The sequence below is a fragment of the Pholcus phalangioides genome, unplaced genomic scaffold (assembly GCF_987345545.1).
Source record: "Pholcus phalangioides strain wild (caught in Gottingen) unplaced genomic scaffold, Ppha-v1.0 ptg000007l_1, whole genome shotgun sequence".
NCBI classification, from domain to species: domain Eukaryota; kingdom Metazoa; phylum Arthropoda; class Arachnida; order Araneae; family Pholcidae; genus Pholcus; species Pholcus phalangioides.
Window position 1 is genome coordinate 58484227 of NW_028301600.1, and position 25423 is coordinate 58509649.

Below are 25423 nucleotides of genomic sequence, written 5' to 3' on the forward strand. Positions count from 1 at the left end.
TGGGAAAATGCAAATTGAAATAAAAAAAGTGCTGCTTTTTCACCTGGTGTTCTAAAATTGAACTTTTTCATTTCATAAATCTCTCTCTCATGGCCTCATTAAGATATCCTAAAATTTTGGCTATATTCGGATGCGCATGTTTTTGAAAAAAATTATTCAGAGTACGGGAACTTTAATTACAATCACCCTGTATATATGATTCTGTTATTTATGTCAAACAATTACAATTAAAATCAGGAAAGTGAAACAATACAAAAACTTATTCTCGGGAAAATTGAGTCACTCTATAAGCTGGGCTATCTAGATAATCTGCCTCGGAATAATCGAGGTTCTACTGCATATGTTACAAAAAACATTTGAAGGACTGTGCAATCCTATGTTTTAGCGCAACAATGTAATAGATTATTATTATTTTGGGTCTACTCAAGTTGGTTTCCCATGGTATAATGCATTAGAGCTAAATTTTTGAGCCATTTACCATTACTTATTAAATAAGCAACAGATAAGTTAACAGATAAAAAATTAATTTTACACAAATATAGATTTTTTTATCTGATGCAAAATTTTGAAAATTAATAAATATACCGCATTTTTTCCAATTAACTTGGCTTAATGAGATCGTCAAATTCAGAATATTGAAATTTCTGTCGGTTGAAGGAAATTGCATTACCAAATTCATTTTTTTTCAATTCAAGACTTTTGTTTTTCCGGTTCGAATTATTAAAGTTTTGTTGTATAAGTGGTACTTCGTGAGAAATTAATTCAAGTTATGTTCTTTCCTTATTTAAAATGCCTTACTTATTGGATTTTTGAATAGTTATTTTTTTTTCTCATTCATTTTTCCTCTTCATATTTATAACCTCCCAAACTTATATTGCTATCAATATTACTATAACTCATTACAGAATAAAAAGTGAAATAAAGAAAATTGCACTTGTTAAAAGATCCGAGAGTTCCCTCTTGAATGGAAAATAAAATCCTTTTGCCAAATTGTAGGAATAGAACTTTCCTGAAATATTTTCTTGAGCATAAAAAAGTTTCATTTTCATGTCATTTTATATTCTCATTAGTCTCACCATTATAATTGACAAAGGCTATTTCAATAGTATGGAAAGAAACTTTAAATGATCATATATGACGCATGCATATATTTTTTTTTTCATAGGTTCCATGTCGTTAGTTTAAATGTAAAAATTTATTTCTATTCACCACGAAAACCCGTGTTATATCAAGAGAGAGAAATAAGAATATAAAATTACTGAGATGACTACCAAATTTTTATTTCACTCAATAAATTAACAAATTCGTAGTAAAAATTAGCTTAATGTTTCCCATGTGATTTTAAAAAAATTAAATACTGTATCTGATGAAAAGTACAATGTTGTTGTAAAATGCATACTTTTATTTGTTTCGTTCTTAATCTAGTTCAGGTAAATATAAATAAAAGAATTAGCTGTATGATATACAAATGTTAATGTTTTTGAAATCTGTTGTTTCTCTCAGACTTAGACGAGTGCAGTACATCTAATCCCTGTGCTCATGTTTGTCACAACACTCCAGGATCTTTCACCTGCAGCTGTCATCACACATTTCAGTTGGGAAATGATGGACATTCCTGCTTCAGTGAGTCAACTTAATTAAATTCACGAGCTAACTAGTTGTTACATTTTGAAACAAATCAACACACAACTATGTTTGTAAGGCAATTGCGTATAATATACTTGTGTCAGTACTTGCGTCGACCGCGTTACGTATACAGTACTAAAAGTGGAAAATGCACCGAGATCAATACTTAGATCAAACAGAATAATGCTCGTACTTCACAAACTCACTCTCGTCACCTGGAAATCGAGTAATTGGTGCAACAAACTGTTGAAATCCAAGCCTTGAAGCATAACCATTCTGAATTCACTTTGAAGTATGTTCAGGCAACCCATCGGAGTGCATAAAAAGAGCTTGTTACGAAAAATGATCAAAATCATTGGTATCAACGATATTTTAAGCCAAAACGAAAATTGCTCTTTCCGGACGGATTGTTGGCAATAAAATTTGGACGATAATTCCATCAAAAAGGGAATCTTTGTTTCAATGTTAGAAATCTGTTTACATATGCAAATGTTAAGGTTATAGTTTGCGTGAGATATACTAGAACTAATGGGTGGGGAGCTGCCATTGCCTTCCCCAGAGTGTCCCAGACATATTCAATAAGAGTTTAGTCCTGTAGATCTAGCTGCCCAATTCATCTTCACTTATAAAATAATCGTTGATCAGGTGATCTGTGTACGAACGTGGTCGGGGATAAAAATGAAATTAGGGCACACTGAGTTTCAGCAGTCATCAAGCCTCTATCAAACATATTAAAAGATATGACATGAATGTCGCTCTCCACTTGTTAATACAAGAATTACAGAAGACTGGATGTTGTGAAGATATTTATTACTTGAGATGTTAATTTTTTAAGGAAGGAAAAAACTCATCTCTGCCCTCGATTGCCGGACGAGCACTCGTCCGGCAATCAAGGGACCCGGGTTCGACTCCCGGTAGAGGCAGAGATGAGTTTTTTCCTTCCTTAAAAAATTAACATCTCAAGTAATAAATATCTTCACAACATCCAGTCTTCTGTAATTCTTGTATATTAAAAGATATGTGGCTGTCCAACATGACGCCCAGAGCCGCAACAAGAAGCTTGGTCAGCAGGGGCAAGCAAGCATTTTGGCGCCCTCTTGTAATATTGGAAGAAAGGTAAAAGTGTGAAATTTGCTCCCCCTTGTAATATTGAAAGAGAGGTAAAAGTGTGAAATTTGCGCCCCTCCTGGTCCAGTGCCCGGGGCAGCAGACCCGCCTGCTCCCCCAGTTGCGGCCCTGATGACGCCTGTCCAGGATTTTTCCTTGCCTTTTCTCCAATGTTGATGGAAAGGTATGGAGGGAGGGGGGGGGGGTTCAGGTTTCTCTAGGTGACGGTACGTTGAATATCAGTGGCGCGCCTGATTCGCGATTCGTCCTCGGAAAGAACATTATTCCATAACGCTGGTGTTGCCTGCACCTTGCAAACCTCTTATGTATTTGACAAAGGGAGGTTTCTTGACTGCTCAGAGGGATAAAGATTTACAGCCATATTCGGCTTTTCATGAACGCAGTCGGCCATCCAAATAGCGCTAACCTAGTCGATGATTATCTCGAGAGTGGAGGTATCCGCTAGATTGGCCAGTCAGATCTCCAAGCCTAAATCCTATTGAGTATGTGTATGATGCTTTTGGGAGGATAATTGCAGCTCATCATCCCCACCGAATTTTCTTGTTTTCTCAAATTTTCTTTATTTTGTTATTTCATCAAAAACGTTGATACAGGTAATTTTCAACGGATTGATTAAATGCAGCATCAGCATATAAAAGTTCCGAAAATCTCATTAATCACATTTTGCTTGGGGGGGGGGGTGATTTTATTATTATTATTTAGTTTTTTTTTGTAAAATCACCCCTTTCAGCAGCGCTCTCTAGATCCGCTCATGTCATAAGCAGCATACAAATCACATTCAAACTGTGCGAAATTTTCATTAATAAACTTAATACATAAAGATCACTGACGTCTGGTAATGATATAAATGTGGTAACATGTTGAATGAAAAAAAATTTCTGCGCAAAAATTACTGGATGCAGACTATATTGAAATATTGATATTATGCATTATCTCGAAAAATAGTCAAATCGGCAAAACGAACACCAGTTTTGAAACCAGCAGCCCCATTATACTTTTTTTTTCTCTGGTCTAAAACTTGGCTATTGTAATCTACTCACAAACGGCAGTTATTAGAGACAGTATTATTCGAAAAAATAATTTTGAAGAATAACTTCGTACCTCCCAAAATTCTTTAAGGGTAGTTTAGTAAAAGGAAGAAATTTTTTTTTTTCAAACCGAGCACAACTTCGATCTATCGCCATGGCCAATTTACTACAGAGTGAGTGTGAGTGACGTGCACCTATATATTTGATCATTTTGATCATTTTTGTCGCACCACGGTCATTTTCTGCACACGAGGGCTAATTAGACCGGGACGTACAATTTATTCCCAATTCCGAACGGCAGGCTTGTTTTTTTTATACTCATCGAGAGGTTGGTGCGTTAACCCCTCGATCGGGGAACTCCCTGCGGTAGCAATTTTTTGCTGCGGTCAAGTCGCCGTTTTTTGTTGTCAGGAAAGTTTTCTGACAAAGATGAACCGGGTATCGAACTCGCGACACCTCTAAACATCCTTTGGTTTTAGGCGAGCATCTTATCGACCGGGCTAAGGCGCCCCTGCACCTATATAAAGTGCATGTGACAATATTCTTGTATGATGAATGCCATGGAATCAGAAATTTAAAAAAAAATAGACGCAGTACTTTCTGAAGAATAAAACAAAATGACTAACGCATATCTATAACCTGTATAAAGCATAGGCGCCGGAACCAAGGAGCTGAAGTGATTTGGGCCCCTCCCCCAATAATTTCTGGAAAAACAATGCAATGTACTTTTCCTCTCTTCCGTACGCGCTTTAACCCCGTATATACGGGACGACCAGCAACTCTTTCAATGTTCCCTAATGTTTTCTTCATGTCGGAGCCTCTGCTGTAAAGCTGACGTTGTGAGATGCAAAGAACATATTCTCTCTCTCATTGTGTGACTTGTTAAAGAAAGTTTTTTTCTCTTTCCTCAAAAGTGCGAGAAAAAAAAACTGGTTTTTATATCTTTGGTTTTTCCGAATTTCTTTATAGGGGTTATTACATTTTAAGCATTTCCAAAACTCCAAGTTATACGTTTGGTGTACGTTTGCTGAATTTGGCAAGATTTCGAAGTGACGTCATCAATTTTTAAAGCGTTGTAGCTTATTAATTATGGGTCAGATCAGAAAACTGAAAACACTTTTCCGTATCAGTTTTTCACAAGGAATCACGTGTGTAAAATTATTGGGCGGTCGATAGTTACCACCCTGTATAGGCTCTTCAAACGGAGGAGAGCGGATCACACCAAGGGTGTGTATAGTGAACGGGGGGTGATTTTCCACTTCCATCTATTCTAATACACGCCAACAAAATTTTTTTGGGTAAAGCCTCTGTATCCGCCAATGGGCGTATGTTTTGAACATTCATGTGCTGATGAGCTTCCTGACGATCAGGAGTGCTTTACCGTGATTGTAGTATTTTATAAATTTTTTTCTTATATAACTAATCCACACTGAACTTCATTGTTTTCCATTAGTTTTTTCAGATACTCGACAAAAAGTGCATATTCTCTTGATTTTGAACACCAGTTATTATACAATAGGGATAAACTTGAATTCATTTCATAGTATTCCGTAACATTTATTTTAGTTACAAAATCATTTTCTGATCCAAAACTGATTTTTTAAACTTATTTATCAGATCAAAAACAATATTTTCAGAAATCTAAAAGCTATGTAATTCGTTTTCACTTGGACGGATACAGTATGACATAGATTGTCGTTTTCAGGTTTGAAACTGTTGAAGTGAATCTAAGGCAGAAATATCTTATATCATCCTCTCCATTGACCTGTGTAGAAATACTTGATATGGTTAGGCATCAAAAGTTTTGGTTCTTTTTTTCAAATTCGCAAAAATGAATAGCATCCCATAAAATTTTATCGCATTTGCTTGCACGTTTGAGCCTGAGTATATGAGACGCGAAAATTCCCGTTTCCTTGCACTCGCTGTTCTGACACGCCAACCGATTTTGTATTTCATAGGAATTGAAATGGAAGTAGTGAACTCTTGCGCCGATAAAAATGGTGGGTGTGACCAGATCTGCAGGCATGGACCTGGTGGACCAAAATGTAGTTGCCACGCGGGCTACGAATTAGATGCAGATGGAAAAACATGCAAAGGTAATTTTACTCAATTTTACAAATGCGCTGTTCACGTTCAGTGAAACAAAGTTGAGCGGAATCAATATTTTTCTCGTCTAACATTCAACGTGAATAAAAGCATCTATTTCTAATCTTCTTTAGAAATGTGCCTGTTCATCCCGTATTTTATCTTACCAATATAATATAGTAATTGATCATTTTACCATAAGTCTCATGGTTTTCGATCGTAGAGTTCGTGATTATGATGGGCATGTGAACATGTTTGTGAACACTAAGATTTCAATTCTTATTAGTGCAATTCTAACAGGAAGCAATTTATGTCTTCTGTCTTATAGAGCAGAATGAAAAATTAAATGGTGAAACAATCACTATAAGATTAAAAACAACCCTTTTAACACACTGACATTTTTTTGTGGTTTCCATTTCCGTCGTTGGCTCACATATGACACGGAATGGAACTGTGCGGCTCATATATCCGTTACATTATATAGTCAAAGGGTTAATTATTGTTAATCACAAATATTGATACAGGGTGGTTATAAATAAACTGACACTACTCGGATGTATTTAGCACCCATTCTGATGGAGATATTTTGATGAAACTTGGTATATGAAACATATGGACCATGCAGAAAAGAAAGTTTCAATAAAAAAAAGTTGGTTCACTTTTTGACCACCCGGTGAAAAAGTGGCACTTTTTATTGCATTTATCTTTTTCCCATGGTCCAAATAACGTATATACCAAGTTTCAATGAAATACATCCACCACAACTCGCGCTACATAAGTCGGAGTAGTATCAGTATAATTTAGCTGACATTACTCAGCTTGATTATACTGACACTATTCCGACTTATGTAATGCCCGTTGTAATGAATGTATTTCATTGAAACTTGGTATATACGTTATTTGGACCATGGGAAAAGGATAACTGTGATAAAAAGCACCACTTTTCCACCTGGTGATCAAAAGTGAACTAATTTTTTTTTATTGAAACTTTCTTTTCCAATGGTTCACATATCCCAAGTCCCATCCAAATACCTCCATCAGAATAGGCGCTGCATACGTCTGAGTAGTGTCAGTTTATTTATAAGCCGATATGGCCAGAGTTGGTGTTTGGTAAAGTAGTAGTTTATTTATAACCACCCTTGTATAATTATGTATATCAATATATATAATAATGATCTTACGTTATATATTTTTTCCAAAAGAAATTTCAGTTCAGACTAGCCTTTTCGCATGATATTCCGAGGAGTGACTGTATTAGTTTTTAATTTGAGACAGTTGGTGCTGTATCGGGAAGAAATACTATTTTCTTCCTTTTTTTTTTGTTATGAGTTCAACTCTTTAACTGTTCAATCATCCATGAGGAATAAATGCAATATCGTAAAAATTAAATTTTTAATAAAACAATTTGGTGCTTCTTGAAAAATTGTTATACTGCGATTCGCAGAGAGAGATATAATGATTCCTCAAAAAATAAATATTTTTCACGCTAATTTTTCTTTAACTTTAGAAATAATGAGACAAACTTTTTTGCTCAGTTAAAAAGAATAAAACGTCGTTACTGTTTTGTTTATTAATTTATTTATAGAATATTGTTGGCATTGGAGCCAATACAACATAATGCGATTAAAAGCGGCAATGATATTGTTTGATATTTGACAAAAAACTAGTGTTAGTGGAGGAGTCGACAAGGAAATGGTCGAGTCTTCTGGAGATGTAGGATGGTTTGGCTAGGATACCAGAAGTATAAAAGTTGAGATGACCATGGAAAATCTTATATAATAGGGTTAATCGAGAAATGAGACGAAGAGTGGAGAGAGGGAGGAGAGATTAAGTTCGTTTTTAAGTTCGGGCACGGAAACAAAAGATGACCAGAAGTCATGGACAAATTGGGTGGATTTATTTTGGATTGGTAGGTGTTTGTCTATATTACTGGAGGTGTAGGAGTCCCAGATTTCAGAGGCGTAGGAAAGAACGGGAAAGATACACGTTTGGTAGCAAAGTATGGAATGTTTCCAATCCCGAGTGGAATGTTGCGGCGGAAGAAGAAAAGTTTTTTGAGACATTTTTTTTTTTTTTGGTAAGCGTACTCAACATGTTTGTTCCAACGTAAGTCGGCTGAGATTATGACACAGAGGTATTTAATTTGAGAAACTTGGGATAACGGCAAATTATTGATGGAGTAAGAGTATTCAAGAGGAAGTAATTTACAGGTAACTCTCACGTGAACTGTTTTTGAGATATTGATAGGCATCAGCCATAATGAACACCAGTCAGCAATGGAAGCCACGTTATGTTGGAGTTCTTAATCGGACTGTTGGAGAATGATACGGTAAATTACACAGTCATCTGCAAGGAATCTAGTGGTGCAGTTGAAAGAGATTCTGGGAGGTCATTGATATAAATTGAGAATAATAACGGGGATTTTAACCAGACACTACGGAGGCAGATGTGGAGTTATGTTTAAAATGGACAAACTGTTTACGATATTTTAGGAAAGCCTCCACCCATTTAAGTAATTGTACGTTGAAGCCAAGATTAGAGAGTTCAGGGAGAAATTTATCATGGGGGAACTTTATACTTTATCATAAGCTTTGGAGAAATCTAGGAAAATAATATCACAGTTTGTAGGTTCGTTGAATACTGATTTCTTTTGCTACAATATGCTCGGAGATTTTAGAACAGTAGGAGTTGATTGTTATTGGCCTTAAGTTAAGGGAATTGGAAAATGGACCTGATTTGTGGATTGGATTAATTTTATTGGTTTTCCAGTCATTGGGTAGGATGGCAGTATTTAGGGAAACATTGAACAAAATTAAAAGATAGTCAGACTTCATCAGCACAAAATTTAGAAATAGAATTAGGGATGTCATCGGGGCCAGCAGAATAAGGTTTCAATTTTTCCAATAATTTTAGGGATACCCTGTTTGGAGAAAGATATTGGGGATGAGTTGTGAATAGTCAAAAAATGAGTATTGAGGAGGGGTCTATTAAAAAACCGATCTGAACGCTAAATTGAATTCGCAGCCATCTCCAAAAGAGAGAATATATCTTTATTTGAACTTTTGAGGGAAGTGGGACTAACAGATTTAGGTCTAAGGTTACTCCAAAACTTTGTTGGATTAGTTTTTAAATAATGGGGTAGTGAGTGAGAGAAGTATTTGTTCTTTTGGGCGGAAATGAGGTTTCTGAGGTCTCGGGTGGAAGTTTAAATTACAGATTTAAGTGAGTTGGATTTGTTGGTTTTACATTTGAAAGCGGTACAGCGGATTTTTTTTCCTCTTTAGATGAATAATATCTCTGGTGATCCACGGGTTAAGAAAATACTTAGAAGACACTTTTTCAATTGGTACTGTAACTAAGCATTTCTCTATAATACATTTTAAAGTGCTCCAAAGGGTGTGAAAATTTTTAGAAGAGAATATGGATAGGAAATCATTGAGGTGGGAACAAAAAGTATATTTTGCATTTGTGGGTAATCTTTGCTTTGTTAAAATTACGTTTAGGTTTACGAGTTTGTAAAACAAGATAGAATGGAGGGGGGAAAGGTTGAGGTATGGGATTTTATGGTCTGAAGCAACCCTCGAAGATGGGAGTATTACGGATAGGGATCCGATTGGAGGTAGCGATAAGATCTAAGGTAGAACTGGAGTGAAATTTGGTTTTTGTTGGTTCTAAGTTAAATTTAAGGAAGATATCTAAAACTTTGTTGCTAATTAATTCGGTGATTGCTAGACAGATTTTATATTTTTCCGGTCAATACCCGGAAGATTCCAGTCTCCGGAGATAAGAGAATGTGTGTTAGTAAACATTTCAAGAATTATTTCAAGTTGTTGAAAAAGGTGGAAGTCTGAAGAGCAAGGGAAAAATATATAGTAAAGATGGCAAGTGGGTAGCAGTTTGGTTGAAGCTATTCGGCTCCAACAATTACAAGGTCAGAATCTAATGAAATTTCAGTTAGAGGAATAGAATTTTTAAAGAAAGGTATGACATTGTGTGCCTCCCAGAGTTTGTCTTTTTGAAAAGCATTGTATTGAGGTGATAAAATTTCAGAATTAAAATTTGTATTATGTAACCATGATTTTGTAACTCCCAGAAAGTGGAGATTATAGATGAGCAGGAATGATTCGAGAAATTCTCTTTTATATTTTAGGCTACGAGTATTAATAGTTCCTATTTCAAAGGTATTATTTCTTAATTTGGAAGTTGTGTGGACGGATTGGCCTAAAGGCGGCACCGTAGGGATTTCGGAGGAAAGGGAGGTCAAAGAAGGGTTCGTACTACCATGAGAGGGAGAGATGGGGATAATGTAGTCAATACTGGTCTGCCAGACATATTTAATGTTATTAATAAGTGCAAAATTTTGAAGTTTTACTTCAATACCTTCATCTCGGAATTTTTGGCTAGCCCTCTATATTTGTCCACGAAATTTGCGAGTATCATAGGAGCAACCCTCCGAGATAAATATATTGCTGTTTTTTAATTTGAAGGCATTTTTTTTATATTTCGCTTTTGAGTTTAAATTTATTGAATTTTACAATGGAAAGTCTACATCCGTGGATCCTTTTAGGGCCTATTCTATGACAGCGGTCTATCTCGCTGGGTAAAATATTTATGTCTAGGTGGTCGGAGCAGCATTAAATGATTTTGGATTCGATGGTGGAGGGGGACTCAAAGTCAAATTCGTCAAGGATGTTTCGGAAAATCAGGTTGTTTCGACGGGAACGGTCCTCTAAATCGATAACTTTATTAGTGAGGGAAGATTGGATTTCGGATAGATTGAAGGAGAGGTCATAGACTTGTCTTTGGAATTCTTCTACGGGAAAAAGTTTCTCCTCAACTGCACTAAGACGCAGGGATAATCCACTTAACTGATGACTGAATGAGTCTTGTTTTTCGGGTGAGGAGGGTAAGTTGGTCAAGAATTGGCTACTTAGGTATCTTGAATATTACGGAGAATGGATGAATTATCTGATGGTGTAGAAGTTTCAGACGAAAGATTTGATCTGTTTCGAGAGCGTGTTGGGGAGTGGACTGGGGTTGGATTCAATATCTCCCGCCAGTGATAGCATGCATTTACCTGCTAAGCCTTTGAAAAGGCTTAGCAGGTAAAAAGGAAGTGGTGCTGAATGGATAAAATCCGAACGTTGGTTATATGTATCGGAGCGAGAAATGGGTTTTTCTTTAGAAATATATTAAATAAGAAATTGCTGTGGTGGAGTAAAAAATATAGTAACACGCTGTACATAAGAACTTTCAAATGCGGGATCGACACAAAAAATATCCAATAGATATAAATTAAATAGCAGTTTAATATGAAAGGGACTAGAAATAAACTTGAATATAGCATTGTTTTCGAGAAAATGTTGATCCCGCATTCCAACATTGTTGGGGTACTGTTAGTTACTCTATACACGATATTTTCATTCCTTGGCATCGTTTTTGTTGAGAACGGATCGTAATCTTAATATAATAGGATCCGCCGCCAAGAGACGGCCTATAAGGCTGGGTCATAATCTCGAGAAAATCAGAATAGTGAAATTCGGTTATTCATATTTATTTACTTCTGCTCAAACAAAAATGGCTAATACTATATTTCCCAGACAATATTTAGATGTCCTCTTATTATTGGTATGAAAAACTTTCATTCAAAAGCGGGAGTTGTGGTTTTGAGTTGTAGAAGTTGCTTAATTACCACATACCCATAAATCATAATAAAATATTTGGCTGCTTTTAAGTTAGGATCGTTGCGTATAAGAACGTCGTGAATGGAGTTAATTGAATCCGTCTAATTTCGAGAGAGATATCTGAAAATAAAAAAAAAATCAGTCTTATATATCCAAAGCTTTTATGGAGTTAAATAGAATCGGCTCCAAATCATGAATAATTCTATACGAGTATACCATTTTATTTTTCTTAAATCTTTTGCATTTGGCAGTTGCTAGAAGCAATGATCGTTATTACCTCACGTAGGTGATAAATCGTTGAACGTGTTTTCTATATTTCACAGATATTGATGAATGCCGTCGTAGCTTGTCCCAGTGCAAGCAAAACTGCAATAATAGTCCCGGTGGGTACTCTTGCTCCTGCCGCGTAGGATATTCACTCGACCGAGATGGCATCTCGTGTAATGGTAAGAAATAATCCCCTCATCAAAATTCATGAAATATGTATATTTACTTGCCACATCAAGATACCTATATGAATGTATTCTATTTTTATTGCTTCACTTATGACAATTATTCCGTGTACATTCTGAATATATCTACCGTTTCGAAATTTATTTGAGACATTTGAAAGTAATTAAAACACACTCGCGCTGCTTTAACCCCCCCTCACGCCCGGAGAATATTTAAATGAATTGCATCTTGTAGGTCGGAGGATATTTAAATTAGATCGCCGGTTTTCGCAGACGTTAAGTAAAAAAATTATTACTTTTAAACTAATCATTGAATTAATTTGAAATTTTTTATATTTATAAAATAACGTCTTGTCTATAATATTACATGGTATCACTTGTATTACCTATATTTTTATATGATATTTTATTTGGGGTAAAATCGTTTTCTTCTCTTCTACCGCTAAAATTATTAAAACGGGGTTGAAAAACATGCTCTTTACAATAATATCTCGGATTCATACGTGTTAAGCAGTAAACGCTCATCGCTCACAATAAAATATGATCAATAAAAATAACATAATTATGATTGTACAAAGCCAGATTATTCCTCCTTCGTATGATGTAGAGATCGTGAAATAATATTTAAAAAATGTAGATATGAGTTGACGGCGGATGATTTAATGCGTGAGTACTGGGTACGTACGACGGCGCAGAGGAGTTAAAGACAAATATATATCAAAGGATATGCATTTTTTTCCCTCTCACAAAACGTCAACGTATAATGTTAATGAAACACATACACCTTCCGGGCTGTTAGGCCATGGTCAGACATATTCACTTCCTGCCATTTCGCTCACATCTATGAAGACGTGTTAGTAATCATGGCAGCTGAACGAAATACTAAGCCCTACTCCTCTGTATGCGAGATCAAGGAATAATGTCTCGTGCAAGTCTTACTTTTTAATCATTTATCATTCCTGCTAATTTTTACCTTCGTGCCAATAAGAGTTGCAATCCGTAACGAGTACATGTAACTGCCAAAGCCCGAAATCAGACAGTTCACTAATTGGCCAATTTCGTTGCAAATTGCCCCGGCAATGGTCGAATTTTGGGCTTTGGTCAGCCAGTTCGCGAAATGTCTGGAGATCCTGGGTCAAAGTCCGAAAAGAAAAGGCAAGATACGATGTCATCGCCATTTGAACATTAAGAAGAGTGCAACAGCACCAGACCCCATTGACACTCGACTCGGAGATTATTCCTGTTTCGCCTTGCCAAATATCATACTGCGCAGGACTGCAGCGTCTGATTTACGAAAAAGTTAACCTGTATAAAAACGGGTAGATCAGGGGTGCAACATTGAGATCATCGCTATTTAGAGTATTGTTTCGTGATAATCATGCCCACGTTAGCTATGGCAACTAATCATATCGCAGTCACGATGCGGTAATCATTTTTTTTTCTTTAAAATTTGACAGAAAAATTGTCTATATTTTATTATACAAATAGTTCCTTCTCTCAAATTTTTTTCTTTCGTCACGTGGAACTAATCCAATACAGCTACTATACAGGGTGATTCAAAACTCAACGTACTAACTTTTAGGGAAGATAGAAAACACAAAAACAAAACAATCACATAAGAATGTATGACCAGAAATCCCTACCTGATCAGCTGGAGGATAAACGAAGATGCAGAAATGACAAGCCAATAATGGGTAGAAAAACTATTTAGCGATACTTTACACGAGGACAGTTCGTGTACATGTTAAGCAGCTGCGACAGAGATTTTTGCGGCGTGGATGGTAAGAACTTTGAGCACTTGTGAAACTGGACGTGTACACGTACTATCCTCGTGTAAAAGTACCGCTAAATAAAGAGTTTTTTCACCCATTGTCATTTCTGCATCTTCGTTTATCGTCCAGCTGATCAGGTTGGGGTTTCCTGTCATACATTCGTTTACCCCGGTGGTGACCTATCAGTTAGAAATTCTTCGGAGTATGGACTAGGTCGCTGTTTCGGTTAGCAAGTAAGGTCATACATTCGTATGTGATTCTGTTTTGTTTTTGTGTTTTCTACCTCCCCTAAAAGTTTGTACGTTGAGTTTTGAATCACCCTGTATATAGCCACGTATCACACGTTAGCGATGAAAATAGATTACATCAGCACATCGAACATTGGCCAGAAATCTCCAGCCACTTGGCAAATTGGTCAGCCAAAGATCGAATCATATCTGCAAATCGGACTTTGGCCAAAACGCTTTGGCAGTAACATATATATATATATATATATATATATATATATATATATATATATAAATATATATATATATATATATATATATATATACACACACACACACACACATAGTGTGTTTAATGTAACCATTGATAAATTTACATGTTAGCTGCCACGCCATATTAACACCGATCTAAAAGAGATTGCATAACTCGGTGGTGCGTATGATGGTTGTGATGATACCATTCCAGATTTTCCGATCTACCCATAGACGTAGACTTGTATTCCGCCCCTCCTCCCAATATTTGCCACTCTATCACCATAATACCTGTAGAAATATTGGAACACTGAGCCGCTGCCACCACCCCCCCCCCCCCAGTATTTTTGAGCCCTTCCGATACTTCCAATAACTTTACGCCTATGCAAACTAAAAGGATTTTTATTATCAATTTTATTTTTTTTTTCGTTTATTTTTGTCAGTCTGACCAGAGAGGATCAAATGACTCATTCATTTGATATCTTTTTCCCCTATATAAAGTAGCCATTTGAACATGATTCAAGTACGCGCAATTCTTTCAGCTGCATCTGTTGTGTAGTATCACGATATCGGTCGTTTCATTTTTTACTCCTTGAGGTATACAAAGACACTTCTCGATCTGAGAGCTCGACAAAGATTCTTAGGAATTGGGCCAAGTCCAGATGTTTACAAATAGACTGTTTTGAGAAGACGAATGATAAATTTATTGCTGACCGAAACTTGTCAGCGTGCTGTCATTTTTCTCGATTTACAGTCGGTTGCGTCTCAAGAATTTACGTCAAGCTAGAAGACCTGTATTTGGTACAACATTTCGAGTGAGTGCATGTTATAGATGTTGGTGATGTGAAGAGAACGCGAAGAATGTCAGCTTTTGCATCATGAAAATTTCATTCACGCCTGAATAAACTCGAATAATAAGTTATACTTTGAAATACGGGAGAGAAAACTTTTGATTTCCACATGTTCTACAGCAAAATAAAAATATAGACGACAGAGCATACCTGGTGTATGAACTAAATCCATTTATATTAAAATTGTTTAAATTATCACTTTTTAATTAAACAACAAATTACAAAATACAAATGTCAATATACTACCCGTGGCAGAAAGTGGTCGTTCACCCACGAAAACACTAGTAATGCTACGTTTAAAACACAAAAATAAATTATTTTTTATTTTTTTTTCGAGTGAAAATTTTTGTTAAAATCAATCATTCTGAATTCGGAATAAATGAAAAAAAATCATAAATTTATTTCAATTTGACCATGAAAATCAATTTATAAACTTGTAACACCCGAGGGAAACTGTTCGATCACCTCAGTTTTTATTGGGAAAAAATTGATCGATTATGGGATCTAAAATAAGAAATTTAATATTTCGTAACTCCATCTTTGATCCGGATGATGGCTTTCATCCCTTGGGAAATTGTTTTAAGTTGTTCGCAGTACGACGGAGAAATTTCTTCCCAGCAGTCTCTCTGATTGCTTGTTTCAGTTCTATGACGTTATTAGGCCTTTTGGAGTCTACCCTCTTCTTCAACTGGTACCAAACATTCTCGATTGGGTTTATATTTGGACTGTTGGCAGGCCAGTCCGTCGTTCAAATGTTAGCTCTTCTTAGATAACTCAACTTTTTTACTGCAAAGGCAAGAGGCATTGTCGTCTTGAAACGTAAAGTCAGTCGAATCCCCAAACCAATTGTCAACACTGGGAATCAAAAAGTTTTCAAGAATATCCATGTAGACTTCTGAGTTGACTGTACGCTTCACGGTGCTCAGCTCCCCTAATCCGTTAGCTGTCATACAACTCAACGAGTGACGAAATTTAGTTCTTTTATCAATGCACTCCATCTTTAAACATTTCTCCTGTTCTTCTCCAGACTTTTATTGTGAAGCTATCTTCAGTTCCCAAACTGATTCTTGACTCGTCACTGAAAATGGTTTTATTCCAATCATTCATGCCCTAGTGGACGTGGTTTCTACACCATAGCAATCGAGACCCTCCGCTGCCAAGTTAAATGAAGTTTAGGTGTTGATTTGCAGTACCTGAATCCCTTTTCTCGGAAGCGATTGGGTACGGTACGGTTGCAGAAACGAACGTTGTACTTTACCCACTCTGTATTCAGATGTTTCGAGGTGGCACGGTGATTTTTCTTAGCAATTGCGTTCAGTTGTCTATCATGTTTCTTTGTGGTACTGCGAGGGCGACCAGATCGAGGCAAATTTTCTACACCGCCAGTCCTCCAATATTTCATCCAAAGGCAGCATACCATGCTTTGAGCACAGTTGAAGATTCTTGCGACCTCGCTTTGAGAAACACCATCTTTAAACTTGGAAGCTATACGTTTTTTTTTTAATCATTAGAAAAGTGTCTTTTCTGGAAGCCATCTCTTACACTTCAGAAAAAATTGTGATGATAAAAACCCGTTGGGTTCACTTTTTGTACATTGTCTGGTTACTTTGCGCTTGTGCGGACAGTTTCATTTGCATAATTCGAGTCAACACATTTGTTTGAAACACAGTGACCAATCACTTTTTTCCTTAAAACTGAGGTGATCGAACATTTTTTCTCGGATGTTACAAGTTTGTAACTTAATTTTAATAGTCAAATTGTGATAAATTTATAACTTTTTTCATTTATTCCAAATTCAGAATGATTGATTTTAACAAAAATGTTCACTCGAAAAAAAATTATTTTTTATTTTTATTTTTTGTTTTAAACGTGTCATTGCTAGTGTTTTCGTGAGTGAACGAACACGTTCTGCCAGGGGTAGTATAATATGCAAATACAAACATAAATTACACAAAGACAACGACACAAAATACACACATATATTACATTCACTATGTAGCCTTGAGGGACTAAGGTCCTTCCAGCAGGCCTATATGACTTTTATTATTGGTATTTTTTCCTTCAGCAACAGCTCTTTTATTTATTAGTTGTAATTTACTATATATATGTTATTAATATACATTGGTACAATAATTTATACATTGAAATAACCTGTATATGTTCATTTTCCCATTTTAAATTCATATTTCACCTAACGGACGGTACATATGTACTTATTACTTCGTTTAAGGTATGGAAGAGGCATTCAGAAACCTCTTCCATATGGTAATATGTGCAAAGATGGGCAACGCTTTCAATTTCTCATAGTTGAAAAAAATCGTGCATGATTTTTAATTCGTTCAAAAATATTGACAATCATCTTTCGTGTGCAACAACAATCATTTTTCGATCAACATTGCTGCATAAAGTTTCTCTTAAAATGATTGATTCACAAAAAACGGAATCCGAAATTTTTTTTAGTTTCAAATTTAAATTACTGAACAGGTAAAGATATTTGCGTTAACTAATATGAGCTACATGCAATCAACTGTTACTTTTTAAATGGAAATTTTTGATTATCTCATGCCTGTTGAATTTTATTTTTATTTCACTTATTACCAGACAAAGGTTCTATTTCTTCTATTTCATTTAAATGCCCTGCTGTCATTGACGAACCTCACTTAAGCCAAAAAAGACATAGTTTGTATTATATTTAACTGTGGATGCGTTAAAAAACATCTTATCGCGGACTATATACCACAGCGTATTATCTGCAGCTTTGAGACGTTTGAATAGGAATAAATATTTCAAAAAAATACTGTAAACAATATTTTGAAGATTTATAGATGTCAGTTGAAAAGTCAATATTTTTTTGTACAAAAACGTGACGAACAACCCCTTCGAATCTTTTAGATTTTTTTTATTTATAAATTAAATTTATATATACGTCAATTATACGATGATATTTTTCCTTAAAATAGTGAAATTAAAATTTATGGATTATATACGCCGGAAAATGTGTACCTTCAACAGTTATTTCTCTTTCTTCAAACTTATTGTCTATCCACATTCTTTTATTTTTTAGCTTTTATCATTTTGCTTTTCATACGTTTCCCAAAATTTCTACGGTTAATAAAATACATGTTAAGTAAAGAGTTCGTTTCTGATAAACGTCTTCGACCAAGTTAAACTTTCAAAATTACAAATTATTTGTGTTGCTTAAAAGTTTAAGTGCTTAAATGGCTTTAACCAAAAGTTTGGAACGTATGCTGGCAATCCTCCAAATACCATTGCTGTCGAAAAAATCAGAAAATTTTTAAAAAATATTATTTTCTAAAAAAAGCTGGAATATTTTTTTTAAAAAATACATTTTTTTTGTATAATTTTATTTTAATATCAAGTGTTAAAAAAACTATTCAGCAACTGGACACGGGAAAAAAAATTGAGAATTCTGAGTAAGATTTGTTAAGATTTGTAAGTTGTCTCTTCCCGTTTAGATATCTCGAAACCTGATGGAAATGAACTTCAAAAGTCTTGTTCACAATGCAAATTGCTTTAGCGTTATCCTTTTTTCTTTCCCATGTTTTTTTTTTTTGGTTTCTTGTAAATTATTCTGTCTAATTTTTCTCAAATTAATGTTTGCCCTCCCCCCTCCCATTCTTCCAGATAGGTCCAGATTTAGCGAGTCAATGCTATTTTATCGAATATAAGTTGTTACTTTGCCTCAGGCATCAAATAATTTCATTCATGTAAATTATTCACTCAATCAGTTGTAAAACGTGTAATTTTTATATCGAATTTTTCATTCATTTATTTATTATAAACAGTGAATGAAATTAATAACTTGAGAGGAGTGCATTACTGTATACTGTATATATATATATATTACAAAATGCCACATAAAACAGATCATGGATGATTTGAATTTTTCTACTTAGATAACAACGAGTGTTTACGGAATAATGGTGGATGCTCACAAACGTGCGAGAACACCGCAGGCTCATACAAATGCATTTGCATAGAAGGCTACAAACTTCAGGCTGATGGCAAAACATGTAAGTGAAATAGGCCGGGATTACACTATGAAAGTTTTACAAAAGTTCATTTATAAAACTTGAAAAATACGATCAGCCGCAACGGGCCGCTAAATTTTAGGGAATAAAAATATTTTGATTACATTGAGCTACATTTTGACTTCTTAACAAAGCAAAGCTTCTGTCCGTCCAAAACAGCAGGGCCACAATAAGAGAGAGCTGGTTGTGACCCGGGATCCAGACCCGAGGAGGGCGCAAATTTCACCCTTCCTTCAATATTACGAGAGAGAGAAAAATTCGTGCTTGCCCTGACGGACCAAGCATATAGTTGTGCCCTGCAAGATAGGCCACCAAGAGATCTTGGCCTTGACGGAGCCCTCAAGCGAGGCCCTAGTATCTCATAAGTTCGGGCCTTGGGCAAATGTAATTTTGGGGCCCCTTATATATAGTGTTTTTCCTCCCACTTTGAGACATGCGTTGGGAAGTTCCTGAGACTATAATGCAAAAAACAGTCAATTTAGGGATCCTGGGTACATGAAAAGTCTCCTAGATAGTAGTATCTAGGCTGTGGCACGTGCCCCGTTCGCTCATGCGAGAAACGGGCCCTTCTCCAAGCCAAGAATGCTAGCGGGTTTGATGTCCCGGGCGCTGGACCAGAAAGAGCGCTTGAGTTCTTCCCCATTTAAATACAGATACAAGACCACAAGAGGCAAAATACCCAACGAGGGGCTGAGAAAAGATGTCCATAACAAATATGGATGGCATATATTTCTAAAATACAGCAACCTCAAATCCCAATTAAAAATGCAATAACGAAAACAAAAACTACATGTACATGATAAAATATTATAGCATGGCCATAAAAATATTTATGGTTATCTTATTCTAAATATGGATAGCTTCTCGATTTACCCCAACGTGTTTATCGTATTTCTTTTTAAGCGTGTCAATTGCAGAAATGAATTATCTTTTGTGTGAGACAATATACTAGGGAAAAAACAACGTATGTAGACCCAAAATTAGAAAAAGGAACCAAACCACGGCTAGACTCGTAAAGCACTACGTAAGTCCCAACTCGCTATTTTGAGAGCTCTCATACAAGACTGTCGCACTAAAATCTCCGACATTGAACATGAACTATTTGATCTCCATTTAACTCTCTCCAACACAGTTGATGACTGGAATATTATTGACAACAGGTCTTGGATAAGAACTATGCAATCTGTAGCTAAACCATAGAAGGTCTCAGAACTTTTCCAAACTAGACATGCCACTCGGGAGTCTTTCCCCCTCCCTAAGGTAAACAACACTGAAGTTAACTTATAGAAAGTTGAAATTAATGACCAGGAGCTCCACACCATAAAATTTAATAACAATTTCTCTGTCTCACTTAGACCTTCTGCTACGCAATTAGTTGCCCCCATCGAAAGAGCTTTCAAGTTCAGCTTTCTGGCCCGCTGTGGTGGATATAGTGTCATAGTAACGGACTAGCGAGGATCCAGGTTCAAACCCCACCATCGCTGCAGTGGTGGTCGGCTGAAGTTGGTTTTCTGCGGTGCCCAACTTCGAGGCACGAATGCGAGCCGATCTCCCCGCTAAAAAGTCTCGCCGTAGAGAGCAACAGGCCTACAACGGTATAATTATTCATTCATTACACTTCACTCACTATGAGTTGAGAAAAACTCAGAGTTTAAAAAATTGATTGCAGATGGCAGCACTACAAATAACAATCATTACACAGAAACAAACTTCATGGAAGGTTCACTATAGGTACACACACATTCTAACATGTACCAATTCGTTAGAAGTTTCGCAGAGGAATATGGACGAGGTGCATGTTTAGTTTAATAGTAGCTCTCTGGCACCTACACAAAAATAGGTTTTACGACAACTTATCATTTACACCGGGAATTTCAACGCTAAGCCCCGTCATTCCCAATCATGTAGGACTACTAGCACGGTAGTTAAGAAATTATGTGATAACCCCGACCTAACAATAACCAAGGCTGACAAAGGAAGGCAAATAGTCATCATGACTAGATCGGATTACGTTGAAAAATCCTCAACTCTAATAAATAATGGCCTATATGTGAACATACATAAAGACCCCAGCTCGCATGAAATGAACACGGTCAAGTCAGCCATTAAATCTTGTCAGATTCTATCTCAAACTGAAAAAAGCTCTCGCCCCATCGGTTACGTTTTGCGCCTGGTTTTATACACTGCCCAAAGTCCGCAAACCCGACATTGCACATCGACCCATATAGTCTCAAATATCGGCACTGCCTCGTACAAGCTTGCAAACATCTCGTTTTAATATTTTCTTGCAATAACCCACACACTACGAAAAATTTCCTAGAATTCGTGCAGAAACTCCATAACTTCAACCCCCTCCAAAATTTTCGAGAAGGAGCTCGTCATACTCACTGGGCGATAATTGGACACAGCTTCTCTACTACCCTTTTTAAATATCGGAACCACATTAGCAAGCTTTCAGCGTCTTGGGACGATACCCTCAGCAACACTGCTCCTGTAAATCTGTGCGACTGGCCCCAACAATTCATTACCTAATTCCCTGAGGACCCTAGGATAGATATCATCTGGTGCTTTGCTTGCACACACATTTTTTAGAAGATTTAGGATCTCTACATCATCCACTTGAATGTCGTTGAGGATTTTACTACCCTATGCAACACCCGTACATTGAATATAATTTTCTCTATTAAAAACTGACACAAAAAAGTCATTGAAAGCACTACACATCCCTACATTGCTCTCTACCCTAGACCCTCCTATCAAGAGTGGGCCAACTGTCCCCTTACATCCACTACTGACGTACCTGAAAAATCATTTTGGGTCAGAGCCAATGTTATCTGCCAATCTAGATTCAACTTCCTTTTTACTATCCCTTTCTTCAACGCTCTTCTTTTAACAATAACAGCTAAACAATAACAGGTCACCTTGTCCACTTTTATACTCTCTGAATGCTCCATGCACACAAACACGCTTTATCCGAACAAAGGGTATGGCGTCATGCAAAACAGAACAGTTTCGTGCTAAATTCTTCGCATTGACTTACCACCTCGGCTGATTTCAACCTTCTTTTCCAAAACTTCCGCTAACCTTTCTCTCTTAAAACATCAAACCAAGACAAGGAACCAGTCTTTTGTTATCAACCTTACCCGAAGAAAAGTTAGCGAAAACTAACGGCACGATGTGTGATCACTGCAAGAAAACTCGTCCCCCACCGAAACATGTTCAACAAGATCCTCGGAACTAGTGAGAACTAAATCCAAAATAGAAGTACCCTTAGTGGCTTGTGATACATGCTGATACCAAAATTACCATGCACCAACTTAAGAAAGTGTCTTTCATATTGATCTCTAGCTGAAAGATTCTCCCAATCGATACCTGGGTAATTGCAATCCAATAATATGGTAACCCTCTTATGATTACACATGTAGGAAATTTCATCATGAAGTTTGGCGATGTAGTTTGGATCCCTATTCGGTTGATTGTAACAAACCCCAACAATAAGTTTGACGTCTTTTGTTTTCAAGCTCAACCCATACAGTTTCAATATCACTTCTCTGCACGTTTAACTCTCTGGCCTTCAAACATGATTTCGTGTATACCAAGACTTCACCCCCCCCCTTCCTATCCGATCTATTTCTTAAAAACAGTATCGTATCCTGAGCAGGGCCGTCTTAAGAGCATCATGGACCCCCAGGCCAAGTGGTTTTTGTGAGGCCCTATCTGGCAAATTCTATAAAATTTTTATCAGATCTTATTTTTGAGAGGCCCCTTTTTTCTTGAGGCCCCGGGCCCATGCGTTAAGACGGCACTGATTCTAAGGTGTAAGAAAGATTCATCCCCATCATTTTCCCAAGATTCTGTAATGGCTATTAGATCCAGGCCCTTCACAGTTTTATCATAGTTTCTAAAGAATCTTATTACCCAAGCTCCTGGCATTTATTAGCACACATTTTGATGTGCCCTGTGATTTAGTGGCAATCGAGAAGATATCAAAGTCAGAGGTAGGTAATTCCCCGTCTATATTGTTATTATTAACAATAACTAACCCGCGCGCATTGCCGTCTACGTGATCTGGGAGTAAAAAAAACCTGACCTAAGCCTATCGTAAACTTCCCGGTACCCCCCCCCCTCCTATTCAGATGAATCCCATGCCAACGAAGCCACCTATCGGTAAATACGGGAAGCTCCAAGAACGTCACCGCAAGTAAGGAGCAAATGTCCTTTATGCCTTAATTGAATTGGTGGATCCTAGTCCTATACCCCCCTACTACCCCTTGACAGTACTTGAATCGCTGCTACATCTGAACCTCCCTCCCGAGCGGATAATATTAAGTTCCGGTACTCTGACAGACTAGCAAAAATATTCTCTCCTACCCACATTATTACCCACCCAGGAAACTTTTGACAATGAAAAAACGTCTCGTACGTTGCTAATCCTTGTAATAATTCCTTATAATAAATCCTTGTAATCCTTGTTGTAACTTTTCCCCAAGGAAGACAACAGCGCTCGAATCCCGAAAATCCCTACACACTCCGTTCTCCAGTTCCCTAACCATAGAATCGCCGATGATTAAACCCCTATCACTACCCCCTCTACCTCATCCACGACCACCCATTCACCCTCTAAACTTTCGTTGTTTGTGGAGATAGCTTCTTCGACGATAGGTGGCTCCGTTATAACTGGGCCATCTAAAACCCTCTCTTCCGTAACGCTTTGACCTCGAGTTCCAACCTTACATTATCAAAACACCCCTTACATTTGAAACTATCAGCTACTATCCCCCTAGATCAGAGAAACCTTCCGTTGCAAGCTCTACACAACACTAATCGATGTCAAGGCATAATAACACTATTGCAGATAACTATATAATAACGTTTCCCGTTCTCCTTTTTTGTTAACAGGAAATAAAAATAACGTAACATACATTACAATACAAAATATACGTAAAAGATTGTATACGAAAAAAATCAAGTAAAATAAAATGCTCAACACTAAATGACGAAGAAGAAATATATACAGTATAATTTAACGACGTATTTAAAACTACACTGCTTGTAAAATGTTTGCTTGATTTAACTGAAAGAGTATTTAATTGCAGAGCTCTTGGTAGATAATCCGTCGTCTATCCCTGACAGCTCTTCCATTGTGGTGCGCTAGGTCCCTAGGCTGTGATCTTTGGCGGGTCCCTCTATAATAAATTAAAAGGTGAAGAAACAAAATTAAAAAAATCATTCCGGGGCCCCCAGACTGGAGCACTGTCAGCCCCACCTTTTTGGGAGGGCATGATTACAAAAGTAGTGGTTCTCAACCTTCAAGTGATCGGGGGCGCGGTAGCCCAGGTCGATAAGATACTCGCCTAAATTACCAAAGGATGTGTAGAGGTGTCGCGAGTTCGATACCCGGTTCGTCCTTGTCAGAAACTTTCTGGCGCATGGGGTTCAACAGAAATGGTGACATGACGACGAAAAAAGATCACTACCGCAGAGTCCCACATCGAGTGGTTAGCGCACCAACCTCTCGATGAATGTCAAAACAGGCTGCCGTTCGGATACTGCAATAAATTGCAGGTCCCGAACTAAATATCATTCGTGTGCAGAAAATGACCGTGGTGAGACAAAAATGATCAAATTCAAGTGCCCGGGTGCACACTTACAATTTTTATCGTTGGGTGATGAGCCCAAATTTATTGCCAAGGGGTTTTTTTTTGTGTAATAAATATAATACATAGAGTTTGATAGTCGTTTTCGGGCACTAATGTAAACCTGCTCTGCCCCAGGGTGCCGAGAACGCTGGGGAATCAGAGAAAAATCATTTTAGGTTGCCGAAAGTACTTTAGGTCGTCTTTGAATACAACCAATAAGCGCATCGGTTACATTCTAGCGGATGTAGCCAACAGGCTTATTGGGTGTTTTTTTTTTTAAGTTTTGCAAAAGATCAAACTTTTATGGTGTAATCCCTCCCTTATTGTGATTACGAATATAAAATTGTCGAGATAGTAAAGTTTTTATAAAAAGAATATTGGAAATGATGCGAAAGATTATAATTTCAAAAATACTAAAAATTAAGTTTCCAGTAGTACTGACACTCTGACGGATTCTAGCTTCTTCGATTATCTGTGCAACGGCATTTTTTTTTACCAAAATTTATTTTCTAGTTTAGTGATGAAAATAATAAGCAAATGATGAAAAATAGTTTTAAGAAGACTTAAGTAATTTTATTATTTTGTTAATTCATGCAAATTCTAAGTAAAACATCTGAGATAAGTAAA

At 36.7% G+C, this 25423-nt stretch overlaps 1 protein-coding gene across 5 annotated transcripts in view; it reads left to right on the forward strand.

Moving 5' to 3' along the window:
• LOC149085545 (uncharacterized) overlaps positions 1–25423 on the forward strand; it is a 166487-nt gene that overhangs the window by 115234 nt on the left and 25830 nt on the right. For 3 of the 5 annotated variants that reach the window (XM_089233614.1, XM_089233617.1, XM_089233619.1), the window contains 4 exons: positions 1504–1623; positions 5741–5878; positions 11875–11997; positions 19023–19139. In XM_089233614.1, coding sequence (XP_089089740.1) covers positions 1504–1623; positions 5741–5878; positions 11875–11997; positions 19023–19139 — 498 coding nt within the window. The remainder of the gene's footprint in view (positions 1–1503; positions 1624–5740; positions 5879–11874; positions 11998–19022; positions 19140–25423) is intronic. The other 2 variants (XM_089233618.1, XM_089233615.1) reach the window with 2 other exon arrangements.